This window comes from Spermophilus citellus, assembly GCF_964194105.1.
Source record: "Spermophilus citellus genome assembly, chromosome: 3".
NCBI classification, from domain to species: Eukaryota; Metazoa; Chordata; class Mammalia; order Rodentia; family Sciuridae; genus Spermophilus; species Spermophilus citellus.
In genome coordinates, this window is record NC_138184.1 from 196570355 (window position 1) to 196586451 (window position 16097).

A 16097-nucleotide genomic window follows, 5' to 3' on the forward strand; every position below is an offset into this window, starting at 1 on the left:
TTTCACCAGTGACTCAAGGCCAAACTGTTGGGGGCAAGGAAAAAATTTACTTGGAAAGGTAGCAAACCAGAGAAGATGGAGGCCATTGCTAACAAAGACCGTCTTGCTGAGGGGTTGCAGGTGTAAGGCTTATGAAGGGAGTTTTGAGCCTACCAGGTGGGAAGCAGGGTAGTTACAAATTCCAGGGTAGTCTGGAACAAATTTCAGGTGGTCTGCTTTTCTGGCGCTTGGGCTGCTGTTATCTATAGGTCACCACATGTTCTGGGTTCAATAAATCTAAAGAAAAGTTACTGATTAGAAAGTTTTGTAACTGTCTTCTTAGTTCTGTTTTACAGAAATAGCTAAGACTGCAGTTAATCATTAGTATACAAAAGGCATTTTTCATCAGAGAACAGGGTAGGGCAGCAAAAGCTAACGATGCCCTGGAGAACAGGGGAAGATAATTGAAAGACCCTGTTGCAGGTCAAGGTAGTGCAATGCAAATCTATTCAGAGAACAGTTTTAGCTGGTTGGGAGGCTTCAGTCAGAGCTGTCACCTACAGAGAAGCTAGTGGAAGACTGTATCCTCCCTAAAGAGAAGGGATACAGTAAAACACCCTGTCCCTGAATGCCCCCTTTCTGATCCCCCAAACCTAGACAAGTTGAGGGAAGAATGAGAGCAAGTCCAGGCAGGAAAATCCAGATACATGTGATCTTGAAGGACACTGGCTTTCTCTTATCCACACGGGGAACTAGGACAAGTTAGTGTTATTTATAGGAAGCTATTTTCTTGAATATGTGCCAGGACAGTTGCTCCTTTGGATGCAGATGGAATAAAAGAAGTGAACAAAATTATGCTGACAATATCACTGCTTCTGCAACCTAACATGTACAATCCCTTTCTTAGTGGAGATGGGAGCAGAACTGAGGGGACTATGGAAAGGATATACATCACTCATTCAGTCAGCCACCACTGGACAAAATGTTATGAGAGAAAGAAGGAACTGCTTGTTGAAGCACTGTGAGAGATGGAGGTGCCACCTATTTAGCTTATTGTCACCAGGCTCTTCTTGTAATACTTTCTGATCTCTTCTAAGCATTCACATTTCCCATGATGTTTCTGGGCACTTTCTTTGGCTTTATTGCAACCTACCCCACAGCTCTAGCACAACTGGGCTGAGACTTATAATATTTTGCTTAGCTGCATGACCTCCAAATTAGACAAAGACTATCATTATATCGCCTAGCTGCATGACCTCCAAAATTAGTGGTTTTTTTAAAATCAACTAAAAGAGAGTGGAATTAGAGTGTTTATTTAGGCTTTAACTCACTTACAAAACTGCCTCTCTTATAGTTTGAAAGGATCTTAATGAATAAATCGCTCATTTCCTAAGTGGAAAACTAAGGCTCTCATTGAAGCTAGGGCCAGAACCAGGACTAAAGTCAGACCCCTCTTTCACTAGCACTATATATATTTTTTATTATGAAAAATTTAAAAAGTCATAGAAGTAGAATGATTAGAATAATGAACTTCTATATGCTCATCGTTCAACTTCCATAATTATCAATGTGTGATCTCTCTTGAAAAGCAATATCTTATCATATCCAATCCCCCTCCCTAAAAAAAGAAAGAAAAGAATTAAAAGAGAAGGCAGAGCAAGAGAAACAAAGATTGTCAATGAATGCCTGAAATGTAGAAAATTTGTTTTGAGTTGTTTTTATAATAGTCTGAAAAACAGATTTATTCTGAAAGGACACTGTTCCTTTAACTTGCTTACTGATCCCACCCAGACTTTGCACCCTGGCCAAATGCCTGACCACTCTTGCTTTAACTGAGTCTAATAAGCATGAATAAAAGATTACAAAAGATCCAAAAGCAAAGACAATTTTTATTTCCTACAGAACAGATCAGTATCAAATAAGCTACCTCCATCCCTAACAGTAGTCCTTGCTGTGGACATTCAACCAGTCTTTAATTTTTATTTGACAAACTTTATAAGGTAAGACATAACAACTTTGTTTTAATCACTTAACTCAGATAGGACCATCTAGGAACTGTGGAAAATTAAATGGTTTACATATTTATTATATGAAGAAAGCTTTTCAAAATTTTTCATCTTCTGCTATTACTTGAAATAAATTATTAGATAAATATAACTAATTGTTAAAATGCATAAGTTTAAACTTTATTTTAAAGTTATTTTAAAATGTATTTTTAATTTAGTCTACTAAATTGCATTAGAATAATGTTAATGTCTTTTGGAACAAAAATTCTATAATTCAGGATTAATTATAGAATACGTTCTGTATCTAATAAGCTAGTTTGGCAATTTGAACAAGGACTTATGCAATCATTTTATCTTCATGCAGAAATCAATGAGAGGCAAACACTATGAATAAAATCAGCAAACTCTACTGAAAGATGATTTTTGTATCTGAAACATTATAAAATATAAAGTCTCTGTAATTTATTGATTCTGCTATTTATATGAAATAATTTTTCGGCCAAAAGCAAAAAAGTAACATTTGACTAAAGACCATCCTTGTTTATGCATTTATAAATGTAACCTATAATAAACATATGGATTTACATTTCTTTCATTTAACTAATGACATTTTTCATTCCTGAAACCTATTTTGCTTGTACATGGCATCTAAAAGAAAGAAAGTTGAGAATTATTAAAAAAAAAAAAAGAGCAGAAAAACACAGCAAAAGAGATTAGATGTGAGTGGGATTCCACAAAGCCAAACTAAGAGGAAGAAAGAGAATTCAGGAAGGCAGTAAAACTAAAAAATTAGAGGAAGAAAAGTAGAAGAAAGTATACCTTGTACTCCAGGAAAATGAAAAGGAATAGGAAAACTTTGGTTTGAAAGGGCTGGATAAAAACTTTCAGAGCAAATAATAATAAAATGTGAGGTAGTGTGGTTATTGCTATTGAATAAATTGTGTAGAATGTCATATATATAGGGGTTGGTATGAATTTATGATTATATGTCAATAAAACTGTATAATAATGTGCTTATTTGGGAGAAAACATAAGTCTTGAGTTAAAGTCAGTATGTCTAATTGAGCCCTGTGCATGAGAAGACTTTTCAAATTCTTAGTATCATGCATGGGATTCATCTTCTTTATGTCTTTGATGTATTGTTTGATAAAATAGCTTATAAAATCTCTTATTCTCAATGAAATTTAGTTCTCAGTCTCTTATTTCCAGAAATTCTGAGATGTTCTTTATGGTATGGACTCAATCAAAGAGAAAAATCATAGGTGACACAAGACACATAATGTTATTCCTTTACCCCTTTGTAAATGCAAAAATAGCTATGTTTATCTATACAGGCTTATCTTTACACTAATCTTCAGAATCTAAGTTGTACATACTTTATATTCTTCTCCTTGGTTAACCAGAAGATTCCTGGAGGAGGACTATCCTTTGTGTGTTCTATTTCCTTAGCACACTTCTTATTTTTTCCCAAATACCTAGTTATCTTCAATCTTGGCATACCTGGTCTGATCAGCTGGCATTTGGCCAATTGCACTTGACGCACCTGCCAGCAGAGGTGCTTGGTTATGTGGGAGCGAGGTTCTCTTAATGACCTTCCTACAGGATAATCTTATGTGAAGAGCAGACAATGGAATGGAGCCAAATATTGCTCTGTCTTCAACCCACCAGCTTTGCTTCTCTGGGGTTTGTCCATCTGGCAGTTATGAAAGAAATCAGTGTCCTGTCTCACTCCTCACTACCACTGTGTGTATTTCCAGGCTCTATTCAGAGCCTGGAAATATCATGCTCACGATTTCCCAGTTCACATTCCTTGAAGGCAAGGTGCCAAAGAAGGAAAATGTGATTCCTTTTCCAGAACTTTTGAAGTCAATATAGTTTAAGCAGGCAAACATTTCAAAACCATGTTGAATATTTGTTCCAAATAAGCTTTCTTGTTCTCATACTCTTGGGTACACTGAGCTAGCAACATATCAGCCTTTTCTTGTCAGGGAATTCTGCAGGCTAAAAAGTCACTCGATGTGTAAATGGGCATATTGACTGATGATGACTGAACAACAGAATTATAATTTTTCTTTGTTAATCTATCTAGAAAAATGGTTTCACAGGGTTGTTCATAGCGGGATACTTCCTGACTGCAAACCTGTTTCAGTTCATTAGTTCTTCCAGCTAACTTTAGTTCTTCCAGCTATCATTGGAAGCTTTAAAGTAACTCTGTTGATTGGCTCTCATACTCTTTTAATTCATTGGCTCCAACCCTGGTGGAGACAAAGTTTCCAAAGTGAGAGTAGAAAAGGGAAGTGGGGTTCTATAAAAACCGAAGGGTAGATTAATTTTTGACTTGACCTCTGGAACAACTGAAGTTATGTGTATAATATTAGGACTGAAATGGAGGTAGTGTTCTCCAATCCTGCAAAATGTTGGATTGGAGAACAGTTACAATAAAAATGAGTGAATCTGAATTCACTCAGAAGAATCTGGGAATGTCAAAGCAGATGCTGTGATTGAACCATGTCCACCATGAGGGGCCGGGCTGAAATGTCTTCAGTTGCTCTTCTCACATCCTGCTCCTCATAATATAATGGGAAATTAAGACTTCTTGAATATATAGAAATATTTATTAATAAATATTTGGTTATGGGTGCCATGATTTACTTGGGTTAGAAACTTAAAATCTCAATGTGAATATTTTTTCTAGAAATGCGTATGAGAAACCCTTTCTCCAGTAACATGCCAGTTTTTGACTCTATAAGCTTGAAATTAAAAAATAGCAAACCTTATTTTTATTGAAGTATTTATAACTAATTTCTCTGTTTCAAGGTGCTACCAGGCAGATGAGTTTTCACCGTCTACCATAATGTGGAGCAGATATTTTGCCTTCTGTCTCTTGCTTTTGCCAATTTTTATGAGTCAAACAGTATACGGACAAAGAAAGAAAGGAGCAAAGTCAAATTTACTTGCAAGGAAAAATGACCTCCAGGGTAAAAACAAGTTTGCTTATGTTCTTAATTATTAATTTCAGCTGGCTAAAACACTGATTTCACATTTTCTAAATAACATTTAAGGTAAATAATAGTACATCACATATATGTATATACATGACATTCTACTTGGATATAATTATGACAGTAATACATCTTACACACTTAGAGCACATCGAAGTTTTTAGAGCACTTGTGCATTTGTTATCTCATTTGAGCCTCACATGTAAAATAGGCAGGACAGAGACTGTCACTTTCATGTTATAGAGAAGTTGAGACTCAGAGAAATTAAATGGCACATTTAAGGCACAGGCAAACTAGTAAGAAACAGAGCTGGGATTCAAAGTTCTCTGTTTTCAAAATAAGTTTATTTCTCCCTTGCTGTTGATGAGTACAGTCATTTTGTCCCTTAGTTTCAACAAAGTTGATGACAAAAATCAAAACCAAATGGGGACTCACTGATATGACACACAACCTAAGAAACAACCTAAGAAATAAAGCATTGTGGTTTTTTTTTTTTTTAACTTCGAGAAAACCTCACTTGTTGAATTTTAAAAATGTGCCCTCCTTTCCTCTTACTTTAAGTTGGTTTAACATTGAGAATATGCTGTGAATATATGATCTTTTGTTTACTTGTTTGCTCTTCATTTGCATGATCCTACAAGGGGAAAGTCTTGGAAAGAGATTTAGATCTTTACAAGTTAAGCCTTATCTCCAACGTGATCTTTCATATCTACTTCACTCCCTTCTCAAAACCAAATACAACAGCCACCTTCGGGGGCTCCTATACAATTCAGTTTGATGAGTTAGAACAATTAAGTTGCCTAATCTTTTTTGTTCTATTTCAGACTCTGTTTGCTTCATAGATGTGCTCTTCATTGTGGACAGCTCTGAAAGTTCTAAACTTGTCCTCTTTGATAAACAGAAAAATTTTGTGGATAGCTTGAGTGACAAGATCTTCCAATTGACCCCGGGTCACTCTTTGAAATATGACATCAAACTGGCAGCCCTTCAGTTCAGCAGCTCAGTCCAGATCGATCCACCTTTCTCTTCTTGGAAGGACCTGCAGACGTTTAAGCAGAGGGTTAAGTCTATGAATTTCATTGGACAAGGCACCTTCTCTTATTATGCCATTTCCAATGCCACTTGGCTACTTAAGAGAGAAGGACGTAAAGATGGTGTGAAAGTGGTTTTGCTAATGACTGATGGCATGGACCATCCAAAGAATCCAGATGTTCAAAGTATTTCTGAAAGTGCTAGAAATGCAGGAATATCATTTATCACCATTGGACTTCTCACTGTCAATAAAACCAAACTTCATTTGATATCTGGGGATGCACCCAGTGAACCTATTCTACTGTTGAGTGATCCAACCATTGTAGATAAAATTCGGGATCGCCTGGTAGGTACCAAATGGATATGCTAAGTATTTTGCACCATAATGTTGATATCTTGGTTATAAATTCTGTAAGGGTTGATACTGGGAAAGAAACATGAAAAAAGTATATACACAAATTTCTTTGGAATTTTCTTTCTATAAGAAAAATCTGAAGTCTCTCTTCATTTCCTTATACCAAGTAAGCTGGGAAAGTACAAGGCTCATTCCCTGAAATTGCATTCCTAACTTTATTATTAGTCCAGACTGAGGATTTGGGAGGATTACTTTCCAATCATACACCTCAGGCTTCTGTTTATATATCCTAAGATTGTGAATGCTGCTTACATATATTAATTTTGTGGTCAACTTGTGGTCTGCTGTATTTATATCAAGTTTGTCTTTTCCCGGTTCCACATCTGCAGAAATATTTTTGGCTCTATTTCACCTATTGCCACATTATACTACTTAAGCAAAATAGAATTTTATAGTAGTAGAACTCCAATTTTGAAAATTATTTCTGTTTCTTAGATAAATTAAATAGGCCCATTTAATTTATAATCACCTGAAGTCAACCAACAATTTCTCCATCAAATCAATGAATCCCACTTGATGGGTCTGGTTAGATGCCTCATTGCTTCTCTGTATTTTTTGCTTAGCTATGTGTGAAAGTCTCTCCTTGCTGCTTTGGAAAACATGAGGCATAGCAATCAAAAAGAAATCCCTCTTGACAACATTTCTCAAAAAGAAAACTCCTGAAGATGAATTGGTTGATTTTTTAAATGTTTTAAAAAAATCTATTTCCTTAAAAATACTGATTTCTTTGATTTTCTAAGAAGGCAAGACAGCCTAGTCCTTTAGGCACTGAGCATGTGGATATCTTCTCTATGATGCAAAGAAAAGTCAGGTCCTACTCTGAAGATCGTTTTGATCCTTTTGTCCTTCCTCCAATGCTTTTCCTAATGTTACTCTTATCTTTTTAGTGTCAATTGTTTTCAGCATGAGACCTGAGTTTTTTTTATCTGAGTAATATCACATATTGTATCTAAGTAATATCTAAGTGATATTGTAATACCATATATTGCCAGTTTTTATGAGTCAAACAGTATACAGACAAAGAAAGAAAGGAGGAAAGTTGAATTTACTTGCAAGGAAAAATGACCTCCAGGATAAAAACAAGTTTGCTTATGTTCTTAATTATTAATTTCATCTAGTTAAAACACAGATTTGAAATTTTCTAAATTGAGGTAAATAGTAGTACATCATACACACACACACACACACACACGACATTCTACTTGGATATAATTACATATTAGGTGTGTATTTTACTTTATTCTGTGTTTGCCAAAATCTTATGATATGGGTACTGTTATTATTTCTATTTTATGGTTGAAAATTTAAGGTCAGTCAAAACCCCAAAGTGTGCATGCTTAACTCTATAAAGGTGTATTCAGAGAGGAAATAATAACTGTTTAAAAGTATTTTTTTTCAATCAGAAATGTCCTGAAACAGGTAAACAACATCTCTACTATTATTTTTAGTCTTTGCTCCTTGGGGATTGAGGATATATGGGAAGGGTTCTGCCTAGACTTGAGAGAGAGATGACACCTAGCTCCCTAGTGCTTGGGGTGAGTGTGCATCCTGAACAGTTCTTTCACATGAGAGGGAACCTTGCCATGGTGCTGGGATAACATTGAACCCTGACTGTACCCATGGCCCAAGGTGTCCTTACCACTTAAGACAATTCTGGCATGTGCAGAAGAGAATCCTGGGACTGTAAACATGAGTGTCCTGCTGCTACTTCCCTGTCATTATCCTGTGAGAAGAGTTGAATATAGAAGATGTGGGGCAGGCAAGTCCTTGTTTGGCCAGATGTGCAGGCTCAGGATATTCATACTTCCTCTTGACATTCCTCTTGTTGAGAAATTCTACCTCAAAGGGCACACAGGCTCTTGCCAGGAGACTGGAGGCAGGACTGTTGGTCTGTTTCTAGGGAAATCAGAAAATGACCAACAGTGTTGCTATTCCTTAGCATCCTGTGATTTCAGCTTGTTTGTTCAGATGGAAGCTTAATGAATAAGACTGTTCTTAGAAGAGGTCCTGCTCCCCAACCATTTCCTGGGTCCAGAGCAGAAGTCATTTTTTTTTTTTTTTTTTTTTTGTACTGGTAATTGAACCCGAAGGTGCTTTACCATTGAACTACAACCCCAGTCCTTTTTATTTATTTATTTTTCCCACATTTTTTATGGGTGTGTTATAAGTGTGCATAAGGATGGGATTTGTTACATAATCTTTAATGCACACAATATAACAATATACTTTGGACAATATCATCCTTTTATCTTGATTTTGAGATTGGGTCTCAGTAAGTTGCTGAGGTTGGCCTTGAACTTGCCATCCATCTGTTTTAGATTCCTGAGTCACTGGGATTGCACATGAATGCCACCACACCCAACCCTCCCGAGTGTTTATTTAAGCTCTTTAAAGAACAATACTCCAGGATTTATGTTTCTATTTCACCATCTATGAAGTAGAATTTGACTCCTGATCAGGTTATTGGAAACATTCCTCATTTAATCTATTTGTATTATATCTTTAATTGAATTTTTACCACTTTATTTTGAAATGATTTCATAACTATGAATTTCATAAAAACTATTTCATAAATATCATAAAAATGTTAGGTATAGTTTAACTACAAAACTGCATCTACTTAAAGTATATAACATATGAGTTTTAAAAATGTATACATCCATGAAACCATCAATGCAATTGGAATACAGAACATTTCCACCACCCAGCTTCTTCCTTACACCTTTGGGATACTTGCCTTAATACTGATATGACTTTTGTTGCTCTAGGTTAGTGTACATTTTCTAGAATTTTATAAGTAAACTCATACAGTGTGTGCTCTGTTTGTGGCAAACTTTTTTTACCCAGCCTAATGATTTTGAAATTAGTCAGAGTTGTTTCTTTGGATTAGCAGTGTATTCCATTTTATTGCAGAGTAAACTTAAGTTGAATTTAATTGACACAATTGTCCAGAATAAGTCAACTCTGCAGGAGTCAAGATGAATTGCAGAGTCAGTGTATATGCCTTGATATCTCTAGTAGACAGTTTCATGAAAGAATCTCATGAAAACATTTTAATTCTGAATTACCCACGAGGGATGTGGTGATTCCGAATTGAAGGGGATAAGTGAAATATTTTTATTGTTAGTTTATTATGGTTCATATAGTAGTGTTGAAACCTAAGAAACAAATTCAACCAATGTCCCATATATATTACTTGGTCCTTTAGAAGAGTAAAAAAAGAATATGTGAAAACAATTTTTTTCCTCTATCACTTTTAATGTAAATATTTAAAAAGCCTTTATGAGAATAAAAGTTGTGACAAATTGGTCTCTTTTAATGAATATCATCAGAAAGAACATAAACTTTAGGTATTCCCTCCTTCACATAAATAATCATTTTGGTAATTTCCATATCATCTTCAGAATTATATGCTTTATTTTTAAATAATGATCCACTTCTCTTTTTCTCAGGGATTCCCTTGCTTGGAGTCTTATTTCTGCTCTAATGTATTTCAGATTTTGTTAGCAATTTTACTATTATGTTAAGCTGTAAGTTTTGTGCTTTGTTACAGTGTTCGTCATCCTTGCCTACTGAGTGCTTTAGTCTCATCCCATTTGCTATGATGCTAATAACGTTGTCCATCCCTCACATTTCCTCTGTCTCCTTCTGGTAGCATTGACCTTGTAACTCTTCTCTGTAAAATAGGCACTTCCCTCTCACCCTCTTCTTTGACATATACATATATCATCATAAAAATCCAGATCTATTAATAAAACGTAGGCCTTAGCTCTAGTGAGGGTCTCTATTATTTATCCTTTATATTGAAACTCAAATTCCACCTAGACTGTAATTGATGTGACTTTCCCTCTGGCTTTGACCACGGGCCTCAGCTGTTCTCACACAATGCTTCTCTGCCCACTTGGAAGCCCTCGATACTTCCCAAGGCATCCAGTTGTGTTCACGTGGGCCCTTCCATCCACTCTGGTTAAATGTCCCTCCTCACTGCTTCCTTTGTCTTATTGCCCACACTCGTCTTTATGACTTTTTTCCTCTTAAACTTTGACATATAGCATGGCATGCCATCAACAAGTTGGTCCTTTGCATTCCTCTCTTCGAAATCATCCAGAAACCCCACCTATTCCAAGAAACCATCTCGTTCCTGCCCTTCTCCCTGACCCCCTGCACTGTTGGCTGTGTGTTGTCCTCTGTCCCTGGGGCCTATAGACTATAAGTGAGTGCCCTTAGGGACGAGGCTTTGTTCTTTGTTTGAAACAGTCTTTTCTATTCTAAAGTTTTGTATTCATTTTTGTTTCCATAGCAATATAAATTCCAGCAAACACATAATCAAATGAATTCCAAAAATAGTTACTTGTGTTGTTATGATTTTAAGCTTTATGGCACATATTTTCAAAGAACAATACAGCAAGACAGAAATTGAATTTTCTAAAGAAGAGCTGATGTGTAGAATTTCACATCAGGCACACTAACAGCTAAATTCATGAATTGGAAAACTGACAACGATATTGCTTATTGTTAAAAAGGTTGTAAAGTGACAAAACTTTGAGTTTTTCTTTAGTAGTTGTTTTAAAATTTTATAATTTGGCTTAAATTATCAGGGTTTTAAAAATTGTCTCTCAGGAGCTCCTTTTGAATTTTTTTTCCTCTCACTTTCCCAGAGGACACCAAGCTTCTAATGTGTGTTTTGAATATTTTATAATTTGGATTATATTGTACATATCCATTTGCAAAACGCTTTTTCACCTGATGTTTTTGGAAACTTAACTATGTTGAATTACATACATCCAATGCATTTGTTTTAACTGCTGAATTTCACTTATTAACCCATTCTACTATGTTTTTTTTTTTTTTTTTTTTTTTTTTTTTTTTTTTGGTACCAGGGATTGAACTCAGGGACACTCAATCACTGAGCCACATCCCCAGCCCTGTTTATTTTATTTAGAGACAGGGTCTCACTGAGCTGCTTAGAGCTTGCTTTTGCTGAGGCTGGCTTTGAACTCATGATCCTGACCGGTGGATTTTCTTAATGCATATGTCCAATGTCTCCCCTTCATTGTCCTTTCCTCTGCCCACCTGTTCATTATTCACTAAGCTAACTAACAACTATCTAAAGCCCACTTACATTTCACAAAATTATGACTTTAAAATGAATGTTTTGATGCCAAAGAATAAATTCACACATGTATAAGGCTGGAAAAAATGGCAGAAAGGAAAATACACAATTATGTATTCTGCCTTAGTCTTTGTAAGTAAAAGTAAGGACATTCTCATTATGACTGATTAAGTTTGTAGCTAAATTATAGAGAGTATAATGCTGATCAAAGAAACAAAAGATAAAGCACAGAATGCAAAAGGGTAAAGATCCTAGGAAAGCATAGAATAATTTTTAATGTTAGTGCCCTTCATGTCTCCTATTATTACATGGCTGAGAGTGCTCCTTGGGTGGTTGGCTGGCAGGCTTTATTGCTTTTACAAGGTTAAAAAGGCTCAATTGCTATTCTACTTGGAAATTGCATATCCCATAGGGAATAATTAAGACTAATAAGAAGCTGGAAGCAGAACCATTAATTGAGTTAATGTTTCATTCTTTTTTCCCTCCTAGGATATTTTATTTGAAAAGAAGGTAAGCACCACATACTTTGATTACTATGAATGACTCTGAAAGCTTGCATTATCAGATCAGCATTATAATTCACATTAGAAGCTTAGGTGTGACTAAACAAAAATGCTTAATTCTTTTCGAACCACTCTCTTTTGAAATAGTCATCTGATTTTTCTGCTACTCTACCCACTGTAGGTTGAAAATTTTAGGAAAAGTAGGGACTATTTAATATGATTAAAAATAATTTTAGAAATCAGTGATAACCAAATGGCATAGTTTTTGCTTACTTTGACATGGCTTCTTTTATTCTAAACTCATCTCTGACATCAGCTACTCATGGAGTTCCTGTACTTGGGGAGATGTTCCCAGTATTGGCTAGCTTATGGTTAGTGCTAAGAGAAAAGAGCTTAGAATCATCCCCTGCTGCTGGTTGGTTGACTATAAGCTCATTGTCTTTCCTATTGTAGAGAAAATTGAGGATCATGATGGCAACTAGGGCATAGGACAATGGAAGCTGGCCAACAGCAATAGATTGGATAGGATATTGCACAAGAGATATTATGAGTTTGCTGAGGATTCCTGAACAACGTGGGTATTTCTTAAAAGAAAGAGTTTGGAACATTTGAACTTTTTTCAATAAACTGTTTAACATCAGGACATTTACAGTTATCATTGCATAAGATAATAGAAGTCAACCAAACCTTGTAAAATATCAGGTTTCATTGAATTATGCACAGATACAACATCATTTTATGTCCCATCAATAAAGGAAACATCTTTGCCCATTAAACAGTGATACAAATGCCTTCTCATCAATTGCAACTTTTATTTTACATTTATGGAAAGAATCCTTTTACATTTATTTAGATACAGACTTTTAAATCCTGTATTACTTTTGTGCATATATATGGAGAAAAATATAAGCAAAATAAATTGTGTTTTTTTTTCCCTAAAACTTCACCTCAGTGTCTAAATCTTGAGTCAATGCCCTTGTTTTTCCACATAATCCTGGCCTCCACCATCAAAACCATTGTCAATGAAGCATGTTTTTTGGTGTTCTCTGGCATTTTCTTTCATTTCATTCTGTAAGTCTTGAAGTGCATGTGCAGAAAACAAATACTGTGTCATATTTGACTTGTTAGCTATGCTGAGACTCATTTTGATTTCAGAGGTGTTAATATGAGGAAAAATGTGCTTCTTAGGATTGACAAAATGTGGTATACGTTAAATGTTTTCTTTTGCTGAGTAAAGGAGAACTTAATATTTCTCTATAATGAAGCCGTCATGTGTTATATAGAAGAGTAGAGCAGATATTCCAAAAGTCCACTGAAAATGTTTATTTTCCTATTTTAATTGGCATCTATAAATCTTTGACAGAATATCTATTTTATTTAACCATAGCAAAGTTTAATAATACTTTAGTAGTTGGCTCTTAATCGACCTGAGTTTGCCTGGAATAATTTAATAGAGCAAAATCTCCATGAATTTGCAAGGTCAGCTTTCTCTAACGGAGTGTTCCAGTTGTGTATTGGATAATATTTGAAATGCTATCCTAACTATATTTCACTGTGTGCTTAATACTGTGTTTCATTATTGATTTAGTGTGAACGCAAGATCTGTGAATGTGAGAAGGGGGATCCAGGCGAACCAGGGCCTCCTGTGAGTATACTATTACTTCAGACTTGAGGCTGATGAAGACGGTGATGGCACAGTGATGAAACTGCTTTCAGAAAGGGCTTTTCAGTGTCATTGCTTATTGGATAATGGGGGCCCATGATTTCTGAATAATGAAGTGAAAATACAGAAAACGATAATACAGGTCATCAGTACTTTAGGAAAGCTTTGTTTTACTAGAAGCAAGGACACAGTCCTCTTGGGAAGCTCTTACCTTCATAGCAATGCAGCAACAACTTAGTGTGGTCTCCTGGAGAGGCCAGTAGGGCATTTTGGGAGATTAGGTAAATTCTGTCAAATGGAAGCAATCACTGGGCAACCAAAGATAAATGGCGGGATTTAGTATGACGATTCGATATCTGATACCATCGTCCATTCTAGCCTAGGATCAAAAGTGCCATCTGTGTAGCTGGAAACCATTTGAAATGACATTAAGACTGCTAGAGATGCTGAATATTTTTCTGACTGATATCAGAAAGCATCCAAGCTGCTTAACACGCATTTCATTTATTGATGGGATTGCAAACTTTATCCTTAGAGTTCAGAAGCCTGGGGAGATGTTTCACAAAATACATGGATTCGATTTTGAACTAATGCTCCTATTTAGGGGTGGGGAGGGGAATGCATTTTGTGAATATCTGAGAATATGACACATTTTACCTTGAGACTTGGTTCCAAAGCTTGTTCCTTTTCAAATCAGTCTTACCACTGAAGGTGTTAAGAAATGAACTTGTTTGTCCCCACAACCCCAATAAAAAGTTGCCAGAGGAAAGGATATTCTATTATGTTTTAAAATGAACAGTGCGAGTAAGAAAGTTTACAGTTGCTAAACTAAGCTGACAATTTCAGCCACTTATGTTTTAATAGGGGTAAACCATAGAGCTATGCTGTTTAATATTTATTAAACTCCCCCAAAACAGTTTTCAGAAAAGCAACGTTTTGGGTGGCTTGAGCCTAGTAAAACAAAGTGCTTTTCTGGAACAGGATTGGGGAGCTCCCTTCTCCTATCTTTTGAGGTTGTCCCCTATTAGAACCTCTGTGACCAAAGACAAGCAAGCTGGTCTGGTTGTTTAAAAAGTGACTCAGAGGTGGGGGACTATAGTGGTCCACAATTAAGTGAGGATAGGAATAATTCCTATATTTTTGCCTGTTAAGTCATTCCTTTTAATCTTTGAGTTTGATTTTGTTTACAAGCAACTGAAAAGTAATTATTTGGGGAAGAAGTAATTGTTGGGAAGAAAGAGATATTATGCTTTTAAACAATTGCAGAATTTGTTCATCTGAGATAGTACAGTAGTAAAAGGGATGAAAGAGTTGAATCTCTGTGAAGGTTTTATAATCTTCCTTTGTTTTGTGGGATGTGGCAGATCATAAATTATGATAAAGAAAACTAATAGAATACTTGCTCAAAATAATTTTTTCTCTCTTTGCCTTCAGGGTAGACATGGAAACCCAGGTATTAAAGGTGAGCGAGGACCAAAAGGAAATCCGGTAAATGAATAGACTGCTTTCTTTTAAATCAGTGTATATCTGTCTAGACTTATTTAAAGAATAAACATAAAGAAAATAAAGAGCATTGCAATATATGGCAAGAATCTGATGAGTTTTAAGAAGAATATAGGACATTGACTTCCTGTATTATCTATCTTGTTTTTGTTTGCTTGCTTTTACAAATTCTAAATAGAATATGAAAGTTTTAGACTGTAAGTTTAGAAAATCTAGGGACATTAGCTAAGCAGAATTTGTTACTTGAATAATAATGGCCCAAATTAATTAGGACAATGTTTCATGAACCACTAATACATGTGCCATATCAGATTCACATTGGCACTTGTGTTTTTTATGGATCTGCATTATGGATAACTGACCTATACCAGATGTTTTCTCTGTCCTAGAACATCATCTGTCATTTCTCTAATTCTTTTTTTTTAAATGTGTATACCTATCCAAAAAATCACAGATTAAAAAAAATTACCTATTTATATTACTGTTGGGACAAAGTGTTCTAAATTCAAGAAAGACTGAAGGAATCACAAAGAGAGAGAATAGAAAATATAACTATGTGAAAACTTAAGGCAAAATTCTGTACAGTGAAAAATAATAGTTAAAATGTGAAGACACCGAATACAAGGGACATTGGGTTAACTTCTATAGTACATAAAAACTTGTAAAACTGATGAGAAAATATAAAGTTTTTAATAATTGAGTGAGCAAAGGACACAATTTTCAAGAGAGGACATAAAACCAATAAAGAAAAAAAATAGAAAAAAATTTAATTTTATTAGGTAATGAAAGAAACTGAAATAAAGACAATGAGATATCCTTTAACACTAATAATTCACATTTTAAAAACTTGGAATCCAGAGGCTCATTAGAAGTAGTTTTCT

The 16097-nt window shown here is 35.2% G+C and overlaps 1 protein-coding gene across 1 annotated transcript in view; it reads left to right on the forward strand.

Moving 5' to 3' along the window:
* The first annotated feature begins 1848 nt into the window (after positions 1–1848).
* COL28A1 (collagen type XXVIII alpha 1 chain) overlaps positions 1849–16097 on the forward strand; it is a 167454-nt gene continuing 153205 nt past the window's right edge. Inside the window, exons 1-6 of the mRNA XM_081286546.1 lie at positions 1849–1979; positions 4803–4963; positions 5812–6365; positions 12037–12057; positions 13639–13695; positions 15148–15201. Of these exons, the coding sequence (XP_081142672.1) occupies positions 4840–4963; positions 5812–6365; positions 12037–12057; positions 13639–13695; positions 15148–15201 (810 nt within the window). The 5' untranslated portion in view covers positions 1849–1979; positions 4803–4839. The remainder of the gene's footprint in view (positions 1980–4802; positions 4964–5811; positions 6366–12036; positions 12058–13638; positions 13696–15147; positions 15202–16097) is intronic.